The 24593-nt window shown below is 47.2% G+C and overlaps 1 protein-coding gene across 5 annotated transcripts in view; it reads left to right on the top strand.

Annotated features, from left to right (window-relative positions):
• SLC39A11 (solute carrier family 39 member 11) overlaps positions 1-24593 on the top strand; it is a 340360-nt gene that overhangs the window by 40580 nt on the left and 275187 nt on the right. For 3 of the 5 annotated variants that reach the window (XM_070483529.1, XM_070483527.1, XM_070483528.1), the window contains exon 4: positions 1232-1390. The exons of the other annotated variants lie outside the window; for them this stretch is intronic. In XM_070483529.1, coding sequence (XP_070339630.1) covers positions 1232-1390 — 159 coding nt within the window. The remainder of the gene's footprint in view (positions 1-1231; positions 1391-24593) is intronic. 5 annotated transcript variants of the gene reach the window in all.

Here is a 24593-nt window from a genome sequence, read left to right as displayed (position 1 = left end):
ATTTTGGAGAAAGATGATGCAGATTTTTTTAAGGCAAGGCATAATTAAGTCATTTTTGGAAACCCATTCAGCGTTTTACATGTCAGTGATGACTGTCCTATGGTTACGATGGGGAGTGGGTGTACTCTAGCCAAGAAAATGTCACAGCATCTAGGAGAGTAAATGACCGTGGATGAGTGTTTAATTTGGTAAACACTGGACAACCTTTTATTGGGTTGACTTCCCTGAGATTTGGGTCCAGCTTCATTTTTCTCTTTTTGCTCGTGCTTTTCCCGTCATCGCGATGATTATGGTCCCGCTTGCTCAGTTCCCTGGATCTGCCACTTATTGGCTATGTGACCTTGAGCAACTTATCTTATTACTTAGAGATTCAATTTCTTTATCTACAAATAGCAATAGAAAACAGTACCTGCCTCCCAGGGTTGTTGTGATGGTAAAATAAGATATCAAATGGGAAGCTTGGTCCCTGGAAATAGTAGGTGATCGATAAATATTAGTTCCCTTCTTCCTTTTTAGAGATAAGAAAATTGATAGGACTCACTGGTTGTCTTCAAATATTTCAAAGGCTATCACACATCACAGAGGAAAGACAGATTCTTTATTGCCCCGGAGAGCAGACCTAGAGCCGATAGGTAAAGATGGAGACAAATTTCAGCTCCACATAGGGAGGAACTTTGTGATAATTAGAGCTGTCTTGTAATGCAGTGGAGCTCATTAAGTAGTGAGCAGCTTGTCCTGGAAGTATGCAACTAGAACAGGATTTCTCAACAGCATTCTTGACATTTGGGGCCAGATAATTCTCTGTTGTCAGGTGTTGTGCATTGTAGCATGTTTAACAGCATCTCTGGCCTGTACTCACTAGATGCTAGTAGCAACCCCTCCTCCCCATGTGTGTGATGACCGGAAATGTCTCCAGACATTGCCGAATGTCCCCTAAAGGGCAAAATTGCCGCTGGTCAAGAACCACTGAATTAGAGGCTAGATAACAGCAAACTAGACTCCGTCCTCCCAAGGTCAATTCCATTGTACCCCAAATTGAGTTTTTACAACATTAGTTCCAGGAATTCTGATGGTGGCTTTTTGGTTTGGGATAGAGCCTACACCGAGGATTAAGGGCCTCACACGTGTGAAGTTGTGGGGTTCAGTTAGGGCCATAGAGAGCAGCTGAAGTCCCCAATTGGAAGGGCTCCTGTGGATGGTTTAATGCTTGTTGCTCCCTGTGCTTTCGCAGGTCATGTTGGCAGCTTCCTATTGGTCTCTCCTGGCCCCAGCGGTTGAGATGGCCACGTCCTCTGGGGGCTTTGGTGCCTTTGCCTTCTTCCCTGTGGCTGTTGGCTTCACCCTTGGAGCCACATTCGTCTACCTGGCTGACCTCCTGATGCCTCACCTGGTGAGTACCCCTCTTCTCTGGGCGATTCTGTCAGGATATGTTCAGCTCTGTGCAGTGGATTCACTTCCGTTCAAACTTGATATGCCCATTAATGTCTCTGTTAAGTAGCCAGTGATATCAAAATAGATTCTTCAAAAACCTTTAGGGTTTTTACCTAGAGGAATTGAATCGCGACTTTTTTCCTAAAAGAAAACAAGCTCTTGGCAATATGACTAAGCATCCCCTTAGTTACATTTTGGTAAGTTCAGATTTTAAATGTCAGATTTTATTATAAATATAGAGGCAGCTGAGGCCGTGCTGCGTGGCACTGAATATGTGAGCGGACGTAGAAACTGGGAGAAGTGAGGGACCGTGGTCATGGTCCTGACCCTTAAAGAGCTTGTGATGTCACCAGGGAGACGACAACACGCGCAACTACAGCATAAGACCTTTGACAAAGCATCGCATCAACAAGGGCTTGTCAATAGGAGGATGAAGTGGGAAGACTGGGCAGCCCGGTTCTGGGTTGCGCTCACTTCTGCCATTTGCTGCTTGTGTGTCCCTCCGCTCTCATTTTCCTTCCTATAACGTGAGGCTGACTCCCCTGAGGGGCTACAAAGTAAAAATAAAACAATCTAAAAAGGCACCAGAATTAGGGGCAAGCCAGAGATTTTAGGCTTTTTTGCTGAAATAGGGTCAGTGGGTTGGGTTTGGGGAAAGAACATGTACCTGCTTTCAGAGAAGCTCGGTACAACAAGCCGTAGCCAGAAGTCTGGCTGTGGCGGCTGCGCAGAGCCAAGGCCAGGTCTGGAGCTCATAACTGAACGCATGGGCTGGAACAGGCTTGTCTGCATGTGCTCCTGTCAGTAGACAGGGTCAATGTCAATAAGAACTCGGCAAAGGCACACACAGTCAGACCAGATGCTGTGTCCTGACAAGTCCTAGAGGTGGGCAGAACCCTCCTGTGAGACCAGAGCTGGTGCTTGAATTCTCTGCTCACCAGAAAGGGAGGAGGCACAGGAGGGACCATGTCGGGGAGGGCAGGCTCAAAGGCTGTCTCTTCTGTTGGATCATGGCGCATGAGTGCCAGGTACGGCTCGCTGGAGACAACTGGGCGTGTACCCCAGGAGGGAGGCCCATGTTCTCTTCTCTGCCTACCTGCCTTCTTTCTTGCCTTACATTTCCAACTGGAGAAAGAGAAGGAAGAATTCCTGGGAACTTGATCCTGGGGCTGATGAGACACTGATGACTCATGTCACAGAAGGACCAGCCTCTGGACCAGAGAGCTGGATGTGATCGTTGGATGGAGAGCCATGATATTGTCTAGGAGGAAAGACTAGGTGTCATTTTTTTTTTTCCATCAAAAGCTTGACTGGCGGTGTCAGTTTCTGCCCCCTGGACCCTAGCTTCCTTGCTGTGGAATAAAACTGCGTGGTAATAGCTTCGAGAGGTCCTTAGTGTGGGCTGCCATATTCTGCTCTCAAATCCACCCTGGTTATGTGTAAAGTTGCTATTGGGATGTATTCTACTTGCCCTGGCAGGAAGCTCTTGCAGCCAGTGGTCTTAACTCCCAGGGGGCTGGCTCAGCTCTGCACAGCCCCTGCTGCGTATCCTTCAGCCCTTCCTACCTGGGCCCACCTGGGCTTTGAAGGCGGTATCTTGCAGAGGGCTCTTTGCAATCAGGATGGGTCAGCACTCCCTGGTACGGGGGCTGGGAGGGGCGGTCAGGTGTATTTGACCAGCTGTCTGAAAGTGGGGGCTTTCTCTGAGCAGTGTAAATAGTCATTGGCCAATTTGTACTGTGCAGCAGTACTGTTTTTTTTTTTTTTAAAGCCTTTTGCTTCATGTTTGTTCTAATATATGCTTTGAATTTGGAGAAGATCCCAGGGGAAAGTGTTGGCTAGACTACGCAGAAAATTAGCAATGGTTTGGTGGTGGCGAGTGAACATCTAGGGAGAGAATGAAGGGGCTCAGAAATGGCCTGATAACCATTAACACCCGGAACCTCACTAGTTGGACAGATCAGCCTGCCAGTAAACAACTGTGCTAGGACATTTTAAAAGAAATTAATTCTTACTATTGCTGTGAGAAGGGAAATTTGTCTTGGAAGGTCTTATAAATAGATTAGAATTATTTATAATTGCTACAGTCACTGAATACAAATGTGGCTGTAAGAGTGGTGCTTGGAAACAGTCCATCCACCATCACTCTGAGACGGGCTGAAGCTTTCCCCTTGGTTTCACTCTTAATTTGCTTCCCAAACCCAGAAGGGCAGCAGCTTGGATCTCTGGAAGATGCTTCATGGAGTCTGTGTTAATGGGCTTTGATTCTGAGTCCTTGTGGATGTCCATTGTTGACTGAGCATTCACAGGGAATGTATTGTTCCGGGGGCCCGGGGGGGTCCTAGAATTTGGTTTCAGAATGGTTGCCGCTCTTGGAGTTTAGGAGCCAGTGGCTTTTGAGGCTGTGGGGAGTTCTGCGGGTAAATTCAGCTTGAGATCTTTTCAGTTTCCAGTTCGTTCACCTCGTGACAAAGCCCCGCTGTTCAGCAGATAGCCCGGGAACAGGATGAAGTCGTTAGAGCAACAGGCTTTGGCTGCAGCGACGATGGAGGGGCTCTTATCCCACGGAACAGGCCCCGGGATAAAGGGGTGCCCATCTGAGAGCACCCCAGGACCTCCTTTCTGTCCTGAGGGCCAGTGTGTGGAGTCTGGCAGGTGAGAGGAAGCCAGTCAGTGTGCGTTCTCTCACCTGGAGAAAGGAGCCTGTGCAGGAGGCTGGTGAGGGCAGAAATGTGGTGTGAGGGATTCTGCAGCAGTGCCCGACTCGAGCCCTGCCCATGGCCATGCAAGCACAGCGTCCACTGCCCGCCAACGTCGGAGTCACCCGCTCTGGTCACGTTTGTGTATTCAGAACACGAAGGGCAGCAAGACTCTAGGGTCCGTGGGAAGGAAACGGTTAACACCTGACTCTGTTCTCCAACTCCGCTTCCGTTTGTTCAGCCTCGCAGATTTATTTGTGCCCCTTTTTGGAGCTGAAGCAAAATATTGCTTATGAAAAGGATTTTATTCATAACAGCCTGTCAGGTTGAAGCCACTGTGGCTTTGTTAACTTCAGATGCGTCAAATCGCTCTCTGAACTGGGTATTTATTTTCATTTATTTAGCTGGGAATAAAGTAGAGGAGGCTCATGCAGTAACTGTTCACAGGATGTGGACTGGCAGGTTTTACACCGACCTTTCCAAATGGTGGCTTAATGGAATGGGGAAAGAGGCAGGGGCGGGCAAGGAAGGTGCAATCAGCCCGCCTGGGAAGAGGCCTGGCGGGAGGGTGGAGGATGGGGAGCTCGGCTGGGCCAGCCCCAGCCCCGCGTTTGCCTTAGGATGGCGCTAGGGAGAAACGGAGTGAACATCCACCAGCTGTCGGGAGCTACTGACGTTTTTAGGACCTTTGCAGTTTTCCTTCTGTTTGAAGTCAAGAGTGGCAGTGTCTGGGAAGCCTTCACCTATGGTTTCAATCAGACGTTTTCTGCTGGTGGGTCGAAGGGTAGGGTGGGGAAGATAGTGTGTCTGTCTCCAAGGCCTCATGTCCTTCTTTTCAGTCCTATTTGTGTTACATCAATACAATACAAACATCTCTTTATAAAATTTTTTAAAAAACTTTTATGTGAAAGTCCCTCCCTGCTGTAGACTGGCTCCCCCCACCCCCCCGGATTCATATGTTGAAACCTCATCCCCAGTGTGACAGGATTTGGAGGTGGGGCCTTCTGGAGGTGATCCCCCATGAATGGGATTAGTGCCCTTATCAAAAGGACCCTTGAGAGCTCCCTCAGTCCTTCTGCCCTGTGAGGACACGCAGATGCTGTCTATGAACCAGGGAGCCGGCCCTTACACTGAGTCTGCGGCACTTTGATCTCAGACTGGCAGCCTCCAGAGCTGTGAGAAGTAAATGTTGTTTCTAAGTCTATGGTAGTTTCTTGCAGCAGCCCCAACTGACTAAGACACTCTTCTATTCCTATCATCTTCCCAAACCAACCAATCATTGTCATCAGTTTAGTGGGTATCCTTCCAGATTTTTTTCTCTTTTCTCTCTTTTTTCGTTTTCTTTCAGACAGCAAATTATGTTGTGTCTTTTAAATATTGAAATATAAACACTTCCCCTGCATTTGCTTGTATTGTTCAAGTATGCTTTAAATCAACTCTATAGCAATATGAAGCCTGACTCCATTTAGATCTCCTTTCTCTTTACTTGCATGCAGGCAGACATTTTTACAGAGCTGGAATCAGTCTATGCATTCTCTTGTGTGTGATTTTTAATTTGGAATGGTTTTTATCTACAGTTGTTTTATTAACGCACACAGCATCCTCCCAGCTTAGTGTTGTTTGCCCGACAATTTCCCCATCATTGAGCAGTTAGGTTGCTCTGTGTTTTTACATATGTATATATGCACATCTGGAAATGCAATTCTGTTTTGTGTTTTCTGAAAAACACATGGTAACATACTGTCTGTGTTGTTGCCACTTACTTTCTTCAGCTTGCTTTCCATCTTGGCAGCCTTCTCTCTGGGAGATGTGAGCTCCCCACCCCCTCCCTTCCCTCTCTTGGGATGTGACATCTTGAGGAGGCTGCCCAAGGACTGCAGGAGGAAGGGAAGGTGGTGGGTGTGTGACTGTCTGACACTCTCCTATCTGAGAGAGCCTGGCTGCTAATCCTGCCCAGCCACACTCCAGGGCAGGGAGATTAGCGAACGGGACAGGAACTGCCTTCTTCTGAGCTCTCTCCCTGACTTATCTGTGGCCCCAGTTCTGTTCAGTTTCTCTTAGTTTTTCTCTGTGATAGCAAAGAAGATGCCTTTGCTGAAAAGTTAAACGAGTAGTATGTGCACATACTTTGACAGGCACCCGACTCGTGCTGCTGTCAATATTGGTTGGCTGGAGTTGCTATGAGGGATGACATATGACAACTGTCTGGAAGTGACAGGCGTCACAGGAGGCGATTGACCCCCCTCCCCCGACCCTGAGAGATGTTTGCATGTTTTTCTCTCCTTATGGATTTTCTCCATCTTTAACATTCTGACTCTACTTCACGAAAGCATACCTTGCAGAGAAAAGGAGAGAGAGAGAGAGAGAGAAAAAGAAATGGCAAGAATATCTTACAGAAAACAGACAGGAGAAATTGCAGGGACTATAACATAAGCCTGATGTTGTCACGTAAGCCCAACTAACTTTATAGTGAAACTTGGCCCTCTGCCTCAGGTTTAGTATTTTCTTTCTTATACTGTGTTGAGGTTTGAGATAACGCAATTCTAGATACTGTGAGGTGCGTCCTGGGGTTGATTGGTTGTAGAAATTTTGGTTCGTTGGAGAGAGCCTCCATGGCGGTAGCAGCAGGTTCCTCCAGTTGGGGACGTGACTGTGCCGTCAGCCGAGGCTGGAGTGTGCGGGTGGATTGCACATTGTTTGAGCAGCCAGGTCAAAGAGGGATGAGGTTTTGCAAACGGGCCATTTGCTTAACTATCTCCACATCTGTATTTATTTCCTAGGGCTGCCATAGCAAAATACTGCAGACTGGGTGTCTTGAACAATAGAAATATATTTCCTCACAGTTCTGGAGGCTAGAAGTCCAGGATCAAGGTTCTGGCAGGTTCAGTTTCTTCCCACCTCTCTCTGCTTGGCGTGCTGATGCCGTCTTCTCACTGTGTCCTTACGAAGTCTTCCCTCTGTGCTGGCACATCCCTGGTGGCTCTGTGGGTCCAGATTCCCTCCTCTTATGAGGACCCCAGTCAGATTGGATTGAGCCCACGACAATGGCCCCATTTTAACTTAATCACCTCTTTAAAAGCCCTGCCTCCAAATGCAGTTAATTCCTGACGTACTGGGGGTTAGGGCTTCAAAATATGAATTTGGCGGGGAGGATGACACAATTCAGCCCATAGCAACATCTTCTCAGTTTTTTTGATATTTATGGTACTAGGATTGAAAGGTGACTCAGGTGGAGGTAGTTCATCCTGTGGATGTCACTGGAGGCCATCAGTTTAGGCACTTTAGGTGTTCTGAACAAGAACAGGCTGCGGTTCTCCTGGCATTTGAACTGGCAGGCTGATTGGGGATACCCCAAGGGTCAAGGCATACTGACAAATATACGACGCTCAGGAATGCTTTAGTTTCTGATGGAGCAAACCCGTGAGCTTGGCAGCAACGGCAGGTGAGTCCCGGCTGGGGAGCGTTGTAGAAAGCTTGTCCTTCAGAGGGACTCACTGACAAAGACGTTAGTTGAGTCTTTTGTGAAACAGACAGGATATTTCATCTTGGCACACTGAAGCCGCAGACCCTGCACAGTGAGATATTTGGGGAGAGTGGCGTTCAGGCCCTCCTGGGTTCCAAGCACCCGTTTCTATGGTGCAACTGGAAGCTGTGGCTGAGGTGGTTTCTTTTGCCTTTCCGTGCCTTCTGCATCCTCCTGTGAGCAGCCTGACTCCTTTTAGGAAGATGCCCAGATGTTGTATTTGTCCTGTTGGTGTGCAGAGGCGTTAAAAAGGGGTTTGAGGCCATCTCCAAGTGTGGTGTGCTTGCTGATTCTTGAGAACACAGCGGGTTTAACCGTTCCACAGCTGCCTTGCAGCTCACATTTAGCTGCTGGGAATGCATGCCATGATCTCCCTCTCTTCCCCGTCATGTGATCTCTTTGTTTTCTAGGGCAGGCGGGGAATACTGCTCTACCCATGTCTATGCCTGTGTGTGTTATCTGTGCACACCATCCTGGCTCGTGGAGGCTGCAGGAAGAATATCTGTGGCTTTGCAGCCAGTGGCACAGAACATCACAGAGGGCCTGCTTTCTGGTTTCTGACCAGAGTTCAGAAACCTGCCTCTGTCGGTGGTGTGTATTCCCAGAGTAACCTCGGTGAGTCTGGCATGAACACACGTGCACACACGTACACACATATGTGCAATGCTGATGTGCACGTGTGCACTCGTGTAGAGACATATGCACACACACACACAGAAGCTGCCACTTCAGTACAGGTTGGCTTACTGAAGGGGCCTCCCCAAGCACTGAATGGTTCTTGTTATTGTAAGAAAGTGTCTTCCTTGCCATCTGTTGAGCCAGGCAAAATGTTTATGAGTAATATCCAGAAGCCACCATGGAAATTTATTGAATGAGTGGGTGGTTGGCAAAGATGATCTACAAGGCTGGACGGCTAAAGGAATCTTAGCTCCTTCCTCCCAGACGTGGTGGGGCATGTCTGTCTAGCTCACAGTGCCATCAGGAAGTGTGTTAGGAGCGGGGTGGGGTGGGGCGGAGGTGGGAAGGAGCCGGGAAGTTCTTTGGTGCTTTATCCCTGGCTGTGTCCCTAGCTAGGTGCCTGGTGCATCAGTGCCAGCAGAGCAGGTCTTGGGCGTGCCCTGTCGTCTGTCTCTGTTCTGATTGTGGTGGTTGTGGTGACAGTGTTGACAGCAGGGCCAAGGCTGGGGAGTCAGAGTCCCAGGGGAGGTAGAGTTCTGGTGTCAGAGAAGAAAAGAGGAGTGAAGTTCGGGGACCCAAATGTGGTTTGGCCAATTCTTAGGAGTCGGATTAAAGCCACTAGAAAAACTAAAACATTATTGTTGCCCATGTTGAGCCCTGGGGATAAATGACAGCCGGCCCATCAGTGATAGTAGGATAGAGCGCCTCCCTCTGAAGATGCTCTGTGCAGCCTGTGTCTGCGGTTCCTTTCGCCGTCCCGGTGGAGGGGAAGCGGATTTCATCCCTGTATCTGAGAAGCACACTGTGTCTGGAAATCACAGCCGGCTCCCTTGGGAGCCTCCTTTTTCCAATTACGTGGGTGAGCAGTAGGAGGACTTACCTTACCTTGACCTGAGCAAGACGGAGGTGTTCTGAATTTAATGCAAAAACCAACAGATAATTGTGAACGCCATGGTAGTGGTGAACAGCTCAGAACACGGTCCCTCCAGCGTTTGTCAGGCTCTCTCCTGGCTACCCTATGGGATGCAGTTTGTGTTCCTTCCCCGGAAAGCCTCCCTGACCTGCCCCATGTCTTGGTTCCACTTTGCACTTCTCCCATCCTGGCCCTTCTCTTCACTGTGCTGTCGTTACCTGTGGACCCGATCACTTGTGGCCAGAAGGCAGGGACAGCTCTGTCCTCCACACCAGCACAGTGCCTGGCACATAGTAAGTTTTCAGGAGGTGTCTAATGAATGAATGAATGAGTGAATGGAGATTTTGGGACGATCAAATGAGATCATCTTTATGAACACTCCTTACAGCTTCTCAGTTGAAAGTGCTTTACCCCTGTGAGCTATTTTCTGGAAGCAGATCCGTGCCCTTTGCAGTTGACACTTTTTGGCACTAGAGACATGAGGCACAGATAATTAGACATGCAGGTGAAAAACAGAAAAACTTAACCTGAAATTTGAATCTTTTATATGATTTTTCAAACTTTATTCACTTTCTTAATTATGTTTGCCTAAGAAGCTAAAGACTGCTGCCGCCGTTTAGAATAAGCATCTTCTAAGCACTGAGATCAGGTGTGTTAGGAGGGAGGTGGGGGTGGAGGTGGGAAGGGGCAGTTTGGAATTGGCTTTGGTCCTTTAGAAAAATACTGACACCTGAACCTCCCTCTGGAGGTTCTGATTCATCGTGTCCAGGGAGGGGCCTCGGTTTCTGAAACAGAACATCCCCACAAAGGCCGTGATGCTCAGCCAAGGTTGGTAACCGCCGACTGAAGGCTACTTATAACCCACTTTTGTTCAGGTGCAGTTTTTTGGATGATTGACTGCGATTCAAGTACCTTTCTTTTTGCCTTTGAAGCCAAGTCTTACTATTGCAAAAGGCTCAGAAAAGAGGGAAAGGAGGACCTCCTGCAGGTGATTAAGGGACAGTCTCGAGACGAACAGGGGGAAAGGATCTGGTTCCATGGGTTGCAGACTTCAGAGCACACCAAAATCGCCTGAGAGACTGAAAAAATGCAGGTGCCTGGGCCCCACCCCACACTCAATGACTTACAGACTCTTGGGGTGACACCCAGGCACCTGCATTTTAAACTACATCTCTAGGGGGTTTAGGATGTTCCTCAAAGTGAGAGAATCACAGAAGAGTCCAGAAAGGTGAACAGCAATGCTGGAGGAGTCTGGAAAACTGGAGTATCTGAGGAACAGGTACAGAAAACTTGGGGGGTGGGTTGCTCCAAAACCTCCCATATTCCACAGTCTCCTTAAAATCTTTTTTTTATTGAAATGAAATTCACATAATATAAAATTAACCATTTTAAAGTGAACAAATCAGTGACATTTAGTACATTCACATTTTTGGGCAACCAACACTGCTGTCTAGTTCTAAAACATTTCGTGACCCCCCAAAGGAAAGCCTATACCCGTTAAGCAGTCACTCCCTGTTCCTCCCTCCCCCTCCCCCACCCTCCCCCACCCCAGCAACCACTAATCCGCTTTCTGTTTCTACGGATTGACCTGTTCTGGATGTTTCATATAAATGCCGTCATACAACATGTGACCTTTTGTGTCTGGACTGTTTCACTTAGCACAGTGTTTTCAAGGTTCGTCCACACTGTGGCATGTGTCAGAACTTCGTCCCTTCGTATGTCTGACTGATAGTCCATTGTGTGTATATGCCATAGCGTGTTGTCCCGTCATCCACCGATGGGCATTGGGTTGTTTCCACCTCTTGCCTATTGTGAATAGTGCTGCTGTGAACATGGGTGTACACGGTTTGTCTGGACACCCCTTCTCAATTCTCTTGCGTATATATCACAGTTTCCCTTTTCCTGCTGTTAAATCAGGTCAACCCAGGTGGACAGCCAGACTGGCGGCTCGGCTGACCCACTGGAGTTGGCATGTGTGGAGCTCCCTGAAGCTCAGCTCTGCATGAGGATTGCCCGGGAGGAGAGTTGGGCCGTCAACAGGGCCAAAGGGTGAGGAGGTCTGGAGGGGCATGTCAGCGGCAGTGCGGTTCCATTTGACCGTGGCTTCTGGCTAGCTTTAATTTTAAGTGCCTTTACTTTGCAAGGTTACAACGGAAACAGCAAGAATAATCTTATTAAAAATACATTTCTGACCGTGTCACTCCCCGTCCCAAATCCTTTGATACCTCCCCTTTGGGTCCAAGCCCATTTTCTTCATCTTTTTTTCTTTGTCATTTAATATGGGCTTACTTCAGGCCTCTTCTCCGGCTGCCTCCCTGCCTCCTTAGCTTCAGCTCAGGCTGGTCCTTCGCCACCCAAATCAGCCACGAGCTGCTGCAGCCGGGTCTTAGGACACGTGGTGCCGTTTGTCATCCTGAGCCTGTCCTCATGTTCTTTCTCTGCCAGAAACCACTTCCCTCCTTTAACCTTCAGCTGGCCTAGTCCTGGTTCCCTTTCAGGTCCTAGCCGTAGACATCCCTTCCTCGAGAAGCTGTCCTGGAGCTCCTGCCTGGCAGGTGCTGCCCTGGTGCACTTAGGCTCCTGGAGGGCAGTGGCTTGGTCAGTCTTGGTTGCTCAGAGTCCCCAGTGCCTGGCGCAGATGCTGGCACCAAGAGGGGACTCAGAAAATGATTCGTTAGGGGAAGGAGTGAGTGTTTGTTTAGGCCTGGAACTTTATTTATCATTGAATCCTCCGGGCCTGCCTCAGTGCCTGGAATGTGCTAGATGCCGTGGTCCGCTCCAGCACCTCCCAGCATGATAAAACTTCCTCAGTGTGTGAACAATGGCTGGAAAGAAGAATTGTGTCTTATGTTATATGTATTTACATATGTGCATATGTGTGCATGTGTGCTTTTTTTTTTTACAAACTGAATTCTAAGTAAAGTACCTGGGTGCAGAAGGCTTGTTTTGTGAAGAATCAGATGGTCAAAGGAGCTACGCAGGGTCTGCAAACTCTCTCTGTAAAAGGCCAGAAAGTATTTCAGGCTTTGCGGATCCCATACGGTCTCTGTTGCCTTTTTCTTTTTCTTTCTCTTTTCTTTCTTTCCTTTTCTTTTCTTCTCTTTTCCTGTCTTCTCTTTTCTTTTTTCACAACCCTTTGAAAATGTAAATAACATCCTTGGCTCATAGGCTGTAAAAAACAGGGCTCTGGCTGGATTCGGCCCACGGGCTGTAGTTTGTAAGTGCCTGATCTGGGCCTTCTTAAACTTTCCTTTAGTGGTCTCATGTGGCATGCATTTCTATGTTGCCTTTTTTCTTGATAATTAAAATTCTGTATATTAATTAAAAAGCATAGAAAATTTTCAAGAGATAAGAAAAATCTACCTTTTTTTTTTTGAGGAAGATTAGCTCTGAGCTAACTGCTACCAATCCTCCTCTTTTTGCTGGAGAAGACTGGCGTTGAGCTAACATCCGTGCTCATCTTCCTCTGCTTTATGTATGGGAAGGCTACCACAGCATGGCTTGCCAAGCGGTGCCATGTCCACACCCGGGATCCGAACTGGCGAACCCCGGGCCGCCAAAGTGGAATGTGTGCACTTAACCACTGCGCCACTGGGCTGGCCTCAGAAAAGTCTACTTTTAATCCTACCACATGTAAGCAATTATTATTCAAGTCTTGGAACGTTTGCTGTCTGCATGTTCTCCTGTTGCTTCCTTCTCTGTATGGGGAACGTCATGAGAATAACTCACAGTCAGGGAGCGTATCTTGTGGGCTATGTATTTGAAGTGCGTTATCCTGTGAAGTGGGTGCGATTGTGAATTTTATTTTACAGTCAGGGAATCTGAGCCTCATTTGTGTGAGAATAGATGCAGAAGGAGTCGTCTCTCTAAGCGGCAAGCCCAGGGTGGCACAGGTGGCCATCATGGATGTGTGTGTAGAGATGGAGCCTCTGTCCCTGGGCCCCTGGGTGGCTGGCCTGAGCAGAGCCCCCTGCACATAGAATAGCAGGGTACTTTGTTATTGCAGCAGAGCGCAGCCCACCCTGACTGATACTCTGCATCACTGAGGCATTGGAGCAGCATCCGTGTTAGTTTTCACTGCTACCTGGAGTCCCCTCTGTCCCTTTGTTAGAGATGCCAGGGGCACTTTGGGGAGGCTAATTTTGTTTGTTTGTGTTTCCTTATTGCTCAGCTATCCCATTTGGACTCTATCTCTTGGGATGCAAAAGAGGAAAAATGAAAAGAGATGCTCGTCATGGCTTTCTGCTGACTGTTGGATTTCGTGATGGGAGGAAAGTGTGTGTGTGGCCATGGCTGCCTGTCCTCTGTAAGAGCAGAGTGTGAAGTGTGGGGAGGGCGTGTTCCTCTCTTCCTCCATCAGGGGGGCTCCAGGTCGCTCTAGGCACGTTTTCACTGTTATCACAGCCTTTCTCCTCCCCTCCTTCTCCTGCCAGACTTCGTAAAAATAACCGCCTGCTGTGTCTGACACCTGATCCTGGCTCTGCTCACCCCTCCCCATTTTGCTGGAAGCTACTTGCATGTCAAGTTTCCATATGGTAGCCCGAGTGGCAGTTGGATATGTCCCAGGAGACAGGGTCATTGATGGTACCCAAAGATTCTCTGGTTCAGTGGCAGAAGTGGTTTAGGGCAGGACCTGTAGGTGACGAGCCTGGGGGACTGCAAACTAATCCTGAGCCTGTTTGTGAGAGAGTTGTAGTCTGGCACCACAACTGGGGGTGGAGGTGGGTTATTTATCTTATATAGTGGTATTATATTATGTGATGATATATTGCATGATGATATATAATGATATTCCATATTGGCATTATGTAATGATATATCATTATATGTATTATATCTTCATTCTTTCTAACACCCTCATGTTCTCCACCCAAGTCCATATTTCTAGGTTGGGATGAAGGTTTTTCAGAGGCAACATGTCATAGTGGAACAAGCATGGGCTCTGGGTCAAATTGCTCTGGCTTCATAGGACTGTGTGTCTTGGGGAAGTTACTTAGCCTCTCTGAGCTTCAGTATCCTTATCTGTGAAATGGATCTAATGCTACTGGAGAGGGTGGCCATGAGGATTAACTAAAATAAAGTGTATAGAGTACCTAACTCGTAGGCTGGCATACAGCAGGTGTTTAATGAATGTCAGTTCCCTTATGTCAGGAAATATGGAAGCTGCTGGCGATAACTTGTTGGTCATGTTTCTTTCTTGTGCAAGTTGTAGATTCAGGCTTAATAAAACATTTGTGTGTGTGTGTCAGTGTGTGTGCGTGAGTGTGAGAGTGAGTGTGTGTGTTGGGGGGATGTGTCTATGTGTTCGTGTCTGCTTGTGATCTTCAGAGGGGGAGGGCTTCATGGTGCTGTCTGCTGGTCTTGCCTCTGGGCTCTAGAAGGCGAGATGTCCTCTCGTGGGCTGTTTCGCTATCCCGTATATAGATGGCCCCCTTCCTTCTGCCACTCCCGAGGGAATGGGTTGAAAAGTTCTACCCATAAGACTGCACCCTAGGACCATGGTCCTCCTTTGCTGCTTCTCCCGTGGTGTCTATCTCTCAGAGGGATTGTCCCAAGTAAGAATAATCAGCCGGCTGGTCAGAGACCAAAATGTCTTGACCAGGTGAGGTGGAAATCTTCAGTGATCTGGTGCCTTAACTTAAATAACTAGATTTACTTTACTTGTGTGACCGGTTGCTAGTGGGCAGCCCACCTGGTTTGACATCTAAGTTGTTGCTGTGGACTGAATTGTGACTCTCCCCTCCCCCCAAGTACTTACGTTGAAGCCCTAACCGCCAATGCGATGGTATTTAGAGATGAGCCCTTTGGGAAATAATTAGATTTAGATGAGGTTCTGAGAGTGGGGCCCTCATGATGGGATTAGTGCCCTTATAAGAACAGACACCAGAGTGCCTTCTCTCTCTCTGCCCTGTGAGAACACAGTGAGAAGGCAGCCTCCACAGGCCAGGAAGAAGGCTCCGTTGTGTGTGTTTTTTCCATACCACCAAGCAATTCCCCACCTGCTGGGTGTTTTATGATTTAACTCAATTCTGATGCTGTCTTCCTGGAGATAGCATCAGATCCCACAGGCTAAGGGCTCAGTTTCACAAGACGGCCTTCCCCTCCTTCAGGTGCTAATCACAAGGCCAGGTTGTCACCTGTGCTTTTCACCAACCAGCTATAGAGCAGAGGTTCCCATGCCCCCCTCCTTGGGTTTGATTAATTTGCTAGAGTGCCTCACAGATCTCAGGAGCACAGTTTTCTTGCTAGGTTACTGGTATATCATAAAAGGATGTAGCTCAGAAGTAGCCAGACGGAAGAGACGCGTAGGGCAAGGTATGGGGAAAGGACTTGGAGCTTCCGTGCTCTCTCCCAGCACACCACTCTCCCCAGATCTCCACGTGTTTGTCAGCGCAGAAGCTCTCTGAGCCCTGTCCTTTTGGGTTTTTATGGCGGCTTCATTACAAAGGCATGATTGATTAAATCAGTGGCCATTGGTGATTGACTCAACTTCCAGCTCGTCTCCCTTCCCCAGAGGTCAAGGGGTGGGCCTGAAAGTTCCAACCCTCTAATCATGGGATTGGTTCCCCTGGCAACCAGCCCCATCCTTAGGTGCTTTCCAAAGGTAACCTCACTAATGTAAACTCGGGTGTGGCTGAAAGGGGTTTGTTACGAATATCAAGACACCTTTCCCACTTTGATCATTTAGGACATTCCAAGGGTTTTAGGAGCTCAAAAACAGGGATGAAGAGCAGATACGTATTTCTTATAATAAATCAGAAGATGACAAGGGTCCTCACTAGAAGCTGACCATGCTGGCACCCTGATCTTGGACTCAACCTCCAGAACTGTGAGAAATAGATTTGTGTTGTTTAAGCCACCCAGCGTATGGCGTTGTGTTATGGCAGCCGGAGCTAAGGCAGTGGTGAAAGCTATAGCTATTGTCCCAAATCTTGGGTGACTCAGTTCTTCTTTGCCCCTTGCATTGGTTGATGCTACTCTTTATAGCCACCTCAACCCTGGCTCAGCAGTCCTGTCATTGTCCCATCTAGGACGCATCCCCAGGGTTTCTCTGTGAAGTGTCCTCTTGCCCTTTTTCTAATGTGGTGTCGGGTTGTATTCTCTGCCTTCTCAAGGTTCAGCCCGGAGTCTGGTCTGCCTTTTCTCTAAAACAGGTGTCAGTCTCCTCCCTTCTCTGCCTGCTTCCCTCCAGTTTCTTTGTAAGGTTCTAGTTTTCCATCTAGACAGGAAAATAATTGCTGCATTTGAACGATGGTGCCGGAGCAGAGCTCTATGGATACCCTGGACTGCCAGAAAGATGAACAAGTGGGTCCTAGAACAAATCAAGTCTGAACTACTGCTGGAGGCAAAAATCGTAAAACCGAGGCTGTCATACTTGGGGCACATCATGAAAAGGCAGAATTTGTTGGAAAAGACAGTAATACTGGGAAAAGTAGAAGGCAGCAGGAAATGAGGAAGACCAAATATGACATGGATTGACTCCACAAAGGAAGCCATAGGCATGAGTCTACAGGAGCTGAGCAGGGCTGTTGAGGACAGGGCATTGTGGATATCACTTATTCATAGGGGTGCCACAAGTCGGAACCGACTTGGCTGCACGTAACAACAAAGTTTTCTGCTCTACGAGGCCAGTCAGACCTGTCTGAGGCCATTTGTCATACTGGTCCTTTGTAGCATTAGCAAAGTAAACCCCAATTTCTATTATGATTTTTCCAGGCCCGTCTAGTTGGGATAATCTTTACATTTCCAGATATTTTGGGTAAAGGTTATCTTTCATCACAAGTTTTGAAAAATTGAATATAGATGAACATTTCAACAACTTGTACATATTTGCTTAGGTGTCTGGGCTTGGGAGGCCCCAGCAACATGTTCCACCTGTGGTTTGTGTGGTTGGCTGAATAATGGCCCTCAGAGATAACCAGGTGCTGATCTCTGGAACCTGTGAATGTTACTTTATATGGAAAAAGGGTCTTTGCAGATGTGCTGAAGTTAAGGTTCTTGAGATGGGGAGACCAACCTGGATTATCTGGGTGGACCCTAAATGCGATCACAAGTGTCCTTATATAAAAAGGAGGCAGAGGGAGATTTGACACAGGAGAGGAGAAGGCATTGTGACCAGACTGGAGTAATGAAGCCCTGAATCGGGATGCCAGGAGCCACCAGAAGGTGCTAGAGGCAAGGAATGGATTCTTTAGAGTCTCCAGAGGGAGCATGGTCCTGCTGAGACCTTAATTTCAGCCCAGGAATATCGATTCGGGATTTCTGGACTCCAGAACTGTGAGAGAATGAATTTCCATTGTTTTAAGCCATCAAGTTTGTGATGCTTTGTTACAGCAGCCACAGGAAACTAATACAGTCTGCATCTTTAGTTCTCCCTTGGGTCCACTGCCCCTCCCACCATGCAGGGCAGCTGGTGTTGCTCTGTGCCGTGGAAGGAATTCAGCCGTGAGAGTCCTTTCTTTGACCAACTTGCTGCTCATGGTTAATATCTTCTGCACTTCTAACAGCTCAGAATAGATCAGTGACTTTTGCACACATTTGGTAAGGGTCTGATTCCTGACTTCTAGTTGGTTTAAGGGGCCATGGAGCAGAATTACCAACAGCACGGGCCCTGGATTCCCACTGACTGAGATCAGATCTGCCACTAGCTGACCGAGGAACCTTGAACTAGTTACTCATCCTCTCTCCCGCTAAGCCCCGCTCTACCTGCTTCATAGAAATTATTGCAAGGATTGAGTGAGCTGCCGGCTTCCATTGATTCTAGGAAGCGTTCTTTCACATTTTAACATCTCTAAAATTGGGATGCATCTTATAGGCAATGGCAGGTCATCGCCTAATTGGCAGCCTATTTTTCTTTCTTGGTAATATCTCGAAGAATGGTGTATCTTACAATAGAAGGCATTTGGAATCGATGAATATGGTGATCCATGCAGATATGCTTAGCTTAGTGTCTGCACATTCGAAGAGCCAGTGACTGTTAGCAGTGATGCTGTTGTTATTTCAGTCGTGGCAAGCAAGCAGAGGGTTTTAGGGGTGATTTCATGATTCTCTTCTGTGCTCGCTACTCCTCATGCTCAGGAACCTCTCCTTTGCCACAGCTGTCCTGTCTCCAGTCATTTCCATTTCCCTCGTACAGCCTCTCTGCATAACCTGGTGCAGGAGTGTGAGAGCAGAATGTCTGGTCCTGTTCTCCTCTTGCCTCCCCATGGTACAGACACCGTCCGGGTGTCTAAATGAGCATGCTTGCTGGACTTGTGTCTCTTGAACTCACTCCCATGGCCTCTGACTCTGAGACCTTACATTTGACTTGTCTGTGCATTATTCTTCCCTCTTATTTTTGTTTCCATTCTCTAGTGGCATGGGATACTCGGACCAGCTATTCTTAAGGCTAAGATTCTGTATCAGTCAGAGTCCAATCCAGGCGACAAACCACACCAGTCATTTGGACAGAAAGAATTTGATATAAAGAATTGCTAACTAGGCATAAAGTTGTCAGGGTAAAAAGAGAACTCTAAGTATCACACTCCAGGGATGAGGAAATAGGGGAAGAAGATGAATTATTAAAACTTAGAGGAGGGGCCCCTCAGAGCTGCAGCTCAAATGTCCGGGAGGAGGTGCCAGCCGGCTGGTGCTGATGTTGGGCTGGGGCACAGTGAAGCTGGTGCTGCCAGTATCAGAACAAGTCCAAACTGGATCCGGCTGATACTACAGGAAGGAATCGCTGCTGCCCTGGTGAAAAGGCACTGCTGGAGTGATGCTCACAGTAGCAGGCAGCACACGGGGAGGAGCAGGGCCCTTCTCAAGCCCTGTGGCTTCCCTCTAGCTTTCCCACTTGGCACAGCCTAAGAAAGAACAACCAGCAAAACAAAACTGTAGTTTGCAAAGCCTCAGCCCTACTATCCCAGAGCTATAGATAAACACGTTTGGGCTGGTTAGGATTTTAACCAGCTTCAGTTGGCCCACGAGCCCTGTGATATTGGATATAAAAATGAGTGTGTCCGTCAGTCAGGGTTCTCGGTTGCAAGCAACAGGCACTGCCTCTGGCTGATTAAAGGGAAGTGGAGCATGTAAAAGGACACCAAGTAGCTCCCAGAATGTTGGGGCGGGGAGGAGGGAGCTGGAAAATCAGGCTCAAGGCTCAGGTTTCAAGAAGAACACACAAAACAGGTCACTGATGAGCTGACCATCGCTGGCCATGGAGCACCAGATGCCTGTAGTTTGCCCTGCGTCTGCATCCTTGCCAGACACGTGACTTGGATGCAACTGCTGCCACTTTTGTGTCAGTCAACACCAGAAGGTCAGAGGGGAGAGAAGGCAGAGGAGGAGAGGGGAGAGCTGGGAGATGCCCAGCTGACTTCACTACCTTCTGAGTCAGTCTGGCTTGGGTGCATCTGATTGGCAGAGCTAGGTCACGTGACTGTGCCCCAGCTGCAACTAGGCCAGGAACCAGCTCCTGTTACAGGATGAGGTCTTCGCCCTCTGCCGGGTCTCATAAAGTGGACAATTCCCTCGACACTTAAAACGGTTCAGATTCAGGATAGCCACAATAAAAGAAAACCATCTACTGTACGGGGCAGTGTTCTCCAGACTAGGAAATGGGTCCATCACTTTCGATGGATTCCCAGAGGGGTCTGCAATCCCCAACATGCTAACAATGGCTGAGGATTGCTCCTTAGGAAGTGCTCATTACATGTGTATAAAATTCCCTCTAAATATAAGGGCCCAATAAACCTGTGGTAATGAGAAGCCTTTGTTGTTTGAGGTTCCAAGGTCTTCAGCAGGTTTACTAACGATTTGTAGCCCCAACGGGATCTAACCCGGCAAAAGGCTAAACCTTATGAGATTCCTGGGTGGAAAGGGTCTCTTTGAGCTGAGTCTGGGTTTTAATTAATTTCCCAGTGGCTGGCAGAGTGGAAGAATCCAGTGTTATTGCATTCCAGACAAAGGCAGGGCTGGGGAGAAGAGACGTTTTTGAGGGTGGCTTGCGAGAATGAGGGACAGTCAAAAAGTGAAGAATATAATTTGGGTAATTGACAGCTCCAGAAAGAGATCCTTGGGTTGCTATAAGAACCTCTGAATTCTCTTTTCTTAGCGGGTTGCCTCCTCAGATGCTGGGGCTTGAGGAGTGGGAGGTAGGGCTGTGCTTCCGTCGCTTCAGACCTGTTGCCTTCTCTGAATCATCATTGTCACTGTTATTGTCATCGTCTTTTTGTCATTCTCTGTGAGACCCTACAGCTGCTTTTGCTGTGTGCTCCAATCTCACCACACCGAAGTCAGAAAATCCCAACTAATAGCTATTTGAAAATTGCTGCTTTTCTCATTTTATCCCTTCTATGTGGTTGCCGTCACAGAAAATGTCACCAGCTCCATTCCTTCTCTCGGAGTCGGGGAGTCCTGTGTGGTCTGGCTTTCCTTGCATCCTCACTGAGATGTGTGAGCAGGGACCCTGAGACTTTGCTTCTTTCTCCCAGCCTGTTCTGTGGTTTGGTGATTGGATGAGTTTTTATCACCCTATGGAGTAGCCCAAAGCAGCTGCGTGTGTCGGTCTCATTATGATGGGTGTCTGGACTTGTAGACTTTTGCAGACATTTGAAGTCTTCCATCCTTGCCTGTGGCTCTTCTTCTCCCTTCCTCCTCACTCTCTACTTCCCCTTTCCCACCAGGTCTCTTTTCTGTGATTCTTTTAGTGCTAAATTTTGGTACCAGGCATTTTGCTATACCAGGGATCAAAAGCCTTATAATTATATAAACGAGCAATTATGGAGCAGTAATTGCTGTGATGGAAAAGAGTGTAAGATGGGAGCACTGATAAATAGTGACTCAGTCTACTTGGGGGAGTCATGAAAGGCTTCCTGGAGTTGGTGCTTAGTTTAGACTTAAAGGTTAAGTTGGAATTTGTCAGATCGATGGCCTTGACAGGAGGTGGTGGGGTATGCATTTCAGACAAAGGGTACGGTATATCTAGAGACATGCTGCAGCAGGCTGACTAGTTCATTGTTGCTGTGGTACAAAGTGTATGTCCTAGTTAGCTATTGCTGTGTAACAACCAACCACAAAATCTCAGTGACATACAGCAATCAATTAGGATTGATTTCCCAGCTGTCTTGGGCTTGCTCATGCATCCAAGCATCAGCTAGGGGTCAGCTGATCTTGACTGCTTTAAGCTGCAAGACTGCAGATGGGCAAGGTGGCTCTACTCTAAGTGTCTGTCATCTGCTTTGGACCAGGGCGTGTTCTTCTCATAGCGAGGGCAGAGGCATTAAAGGAAGAGTGGGAACAAGGCCTCTTAGGGCCTTGGCACAGAACTGACACACTGATACTTCCACCCACACATCATTGGCTAAGCAAGTGATATGGGAGAATCCAAAGTTGATGAGTGGTTGCAATGGGTTGAATAGTGATCCGTGAAAATTCATTTCTTTGCGGAGCCTCGGAACGTGACTTTACTTGGAAATAGGGTCTTGGCAGATGTAGTTAGTTAAGATGAGGTCATACTGGGGTAGGGTGGGCCCTAAATCCAATATGACTGGTGTCCTTATAAGAAGAGGAGAAGAGACACAGGAACAAAAGACAGAGAGAAGATGGTCACGTGAAGATGGAGGCAGAGATTGGAGTTCTGCGACCATGAGCCGAGGACCGTCAAGGATTGCCCAGAATGACCAGAAACTGGAAGAGGCAAGGAAGGTTCCTTCACCTACAGGTGTCAGTGGGAGCACGGCCTTGCTGACACCTTGCTTGCAGACTTCTGGTTTCCAGAACTGTGAGAGAATAAATTTGTGTTGTATTAAGTTACCTGGTTTGTGGTAATTTGTTACAGCAGCTCTAGGCACTAATCAACCAGGAAAATACACTGTGCCCATGAGAAGGCCGTGACCAGAGCATGGATGCAGGGAGAAATAAAGGACGGGGACCTATCATCCCACCTGCCACAGAGAGTAACAGGTGAGAGATGGGACCAAGGCAGGTAAGCAGGGTGTGGCATTTTTGTACAGAGCATTTATCCTGTACACTGTGGTGACAAGGTTTTGGGGCAAGGGAGTGACATCTTCAGATCTGCATTTTAGAAAGAAGGCTCTGGGGTGATGGAGAGCAGTGTGGAGGAAGCTGGACTAGACGCAGGCTATTACAATAGGCCAGGTGAGAAAGGAGGATTGTGGGAATTAGGGCTGCACTTTAGGGGGAAAATGAGTAGATCTATACACAGTGTTTAAGAGAAATGGTTTGATTTTGTAGTCGATTGGATGGGGGAATAAAGCAAGGGAAGAATCTAGACTGATTCTTATTTTTGGCTTGGGAAGCTCAGTGGATTTGGTACCTTTCCCTGAAAAGTGGACACAGCAATCAAAGGAGCTGGTTATGGAGATGGGGAGATGAGGAGTTCGGTTTTTATGGGTTGGGCCTGGTGGTTACACCTGCACACCTTCTCTTGGTCAGTTCTTAGTCACATACACATCTACCTGCATGAAGGGAAGTCACATGGCCAAGGCCAAAGCCAAAAGGTAGGGAAATACGCTGTGCACATGATAAGGCCATGGGAAGGGCATGGATACAGGGAGTGATAAAGAGTGGGGCCCATCATGCAACCTGCTGCAGGGAGTGTGACAATGGTGAGAGATGGAGTCAAGACAGGTAGGCAGGGCTGTATCAGATATAATCTAACTCTGTGTGCAGGAAGAAGAGGAGAACGTAGGTATTGGTGGGAATGGCTGTTGGCTACCTAATAGGCTACTGCAAGCCCTCTGAGGGCAGGATCTTTGCTAATTCGCCTTTGTATCCAGGTGGAAACCAACACCATGCTTTGGCTATTCATCTGTTAAATTTGCCAGAATGACCCTCCTGCCCCCAGTATATAGTATCAGAGTGTCAAGAAGCTAAAAGGCCACCATTTTACGTTGGGTGTTTTATTTTAAAGTCTCATGGATTACAGTAATTCCCACTGTCATTTGGAGAAAAGATTTGGAGTTGAATGACGGACAGAGCCCCTACGTGTCTAGCACAGCTCTCCAGCCCGTATCCAGAGAGGACCTGCTCCTTGCAGTAGGCTGGATCCTGTTTGTGGGGCTCCACTGACTTCCAAAGAGCTCTGATTTTTTATTAAAAGAGGCCCAAACTCATACTCTCCCTACTCATCTTTAACTTTTTTATTGTGAAATATCACACACACGTAGAAAGTCCATCTAACAAATATATAATGTAATGATAATTCTAAAGCAAATACCTTTGTAACCTTCACCCATGTCAAGAAGCCCCCCGCCCCCCTGCCCCACGTTTCCCTTCTTGATCAAGTCCTCTCTGCCTAGAGGTCACCACTATGATGACTTCTATAATTACTTACTTGCTTTTTTTAAAAAAAAGATCGTTTCATTCCCTATATAAGCTTTCCTGAAACAACGCAGTTTAATGTTTCAACTTTATATAAATGGAAACATTCTGTGTGTATTCTTAGGCATTTTGCTTCTTTTATTCAACATTATATAAATAAAATTCATCCATATTGTTGCATAGAGCTCTTGTCAATCCATTTTGGCTGTTTTATAGTGTTCCATTGTATGAATATAACATAATTGATTGATTCTGTTGTTGGTAGACATTTGAGTTGTTTGCAGTTTTTGGCTATCATATACAAAGCAAACAAAATATTACAGGATGTTTATGGAGAAAATTAGAAGCCAATTTTATAGGCCCTAAAGGAAGATTTGAATAAATAGAGATACCATGTTCATTTATGAGAGGGCTCATTAAAAAATGGCCATTTTTTCCCCAATATAAATATAATACGGTTTCATTAAAAATCTCCAGTTATTTATTTTCTGATGAAACTTGTCAAGCTAACCATGTAGTTCATATGGAAGAATGCAGGTCCAGGAATAGACAAGGCACTTCTGAAGGAGAGTGCGAGAAGAAGGAAGAGGAGAGGAGAGAGGATTTGACCTTCCAGACACCAAAACTTCTTAGTGGTTAAAACAGTGTGGCATTGCCCCGTAGCTGTGCAGACCCAATTGGGAAGATTGGAAGCGGTCTCATGGGTATATAGAAACTTGACATGCAGAACATGGCAGACTTATCCTTATAATCGATGGGGAAAGATCGACAAGTCAATAAATGTTGGCACAATTAGATCTCCTCCAAAAATAGATTCATATATCCTATGCAAAAATAATCCCAGATCAAGTTAGCAAAACTTAAAAGGTATTTAGCGCATGGTTCTCAGCACTGACTGCACATTATAATCACCCGTGGGTACTTTTTAAAAAAAAATTTTATTTTTTATTATTTTTAAAGATTTTATTTTTCCTTTTTCTCCCCAAAGCCCCCTGGTACATAGTTGTATATTTTAGTTGTGGGTCCT

Source organism: Equus asinus, chromosome 13, assembly GCF_041296235.1.
Source record: "Equus asinus isolate D_3611 breed Donkey chromosome 13, EquAss-T2T_v2, whole genome shotgun sequence".
Lineage (NCBI taxonomy): Eukaryota > Metazoa > Chordata > Mammalia > Perissodactyla > Equidae > Equus > Equus asinus.
Note: the sequence above shows the minus strand (reverse complement) of the source record. Positions and strands in the feature narration are given on the sequence as shown.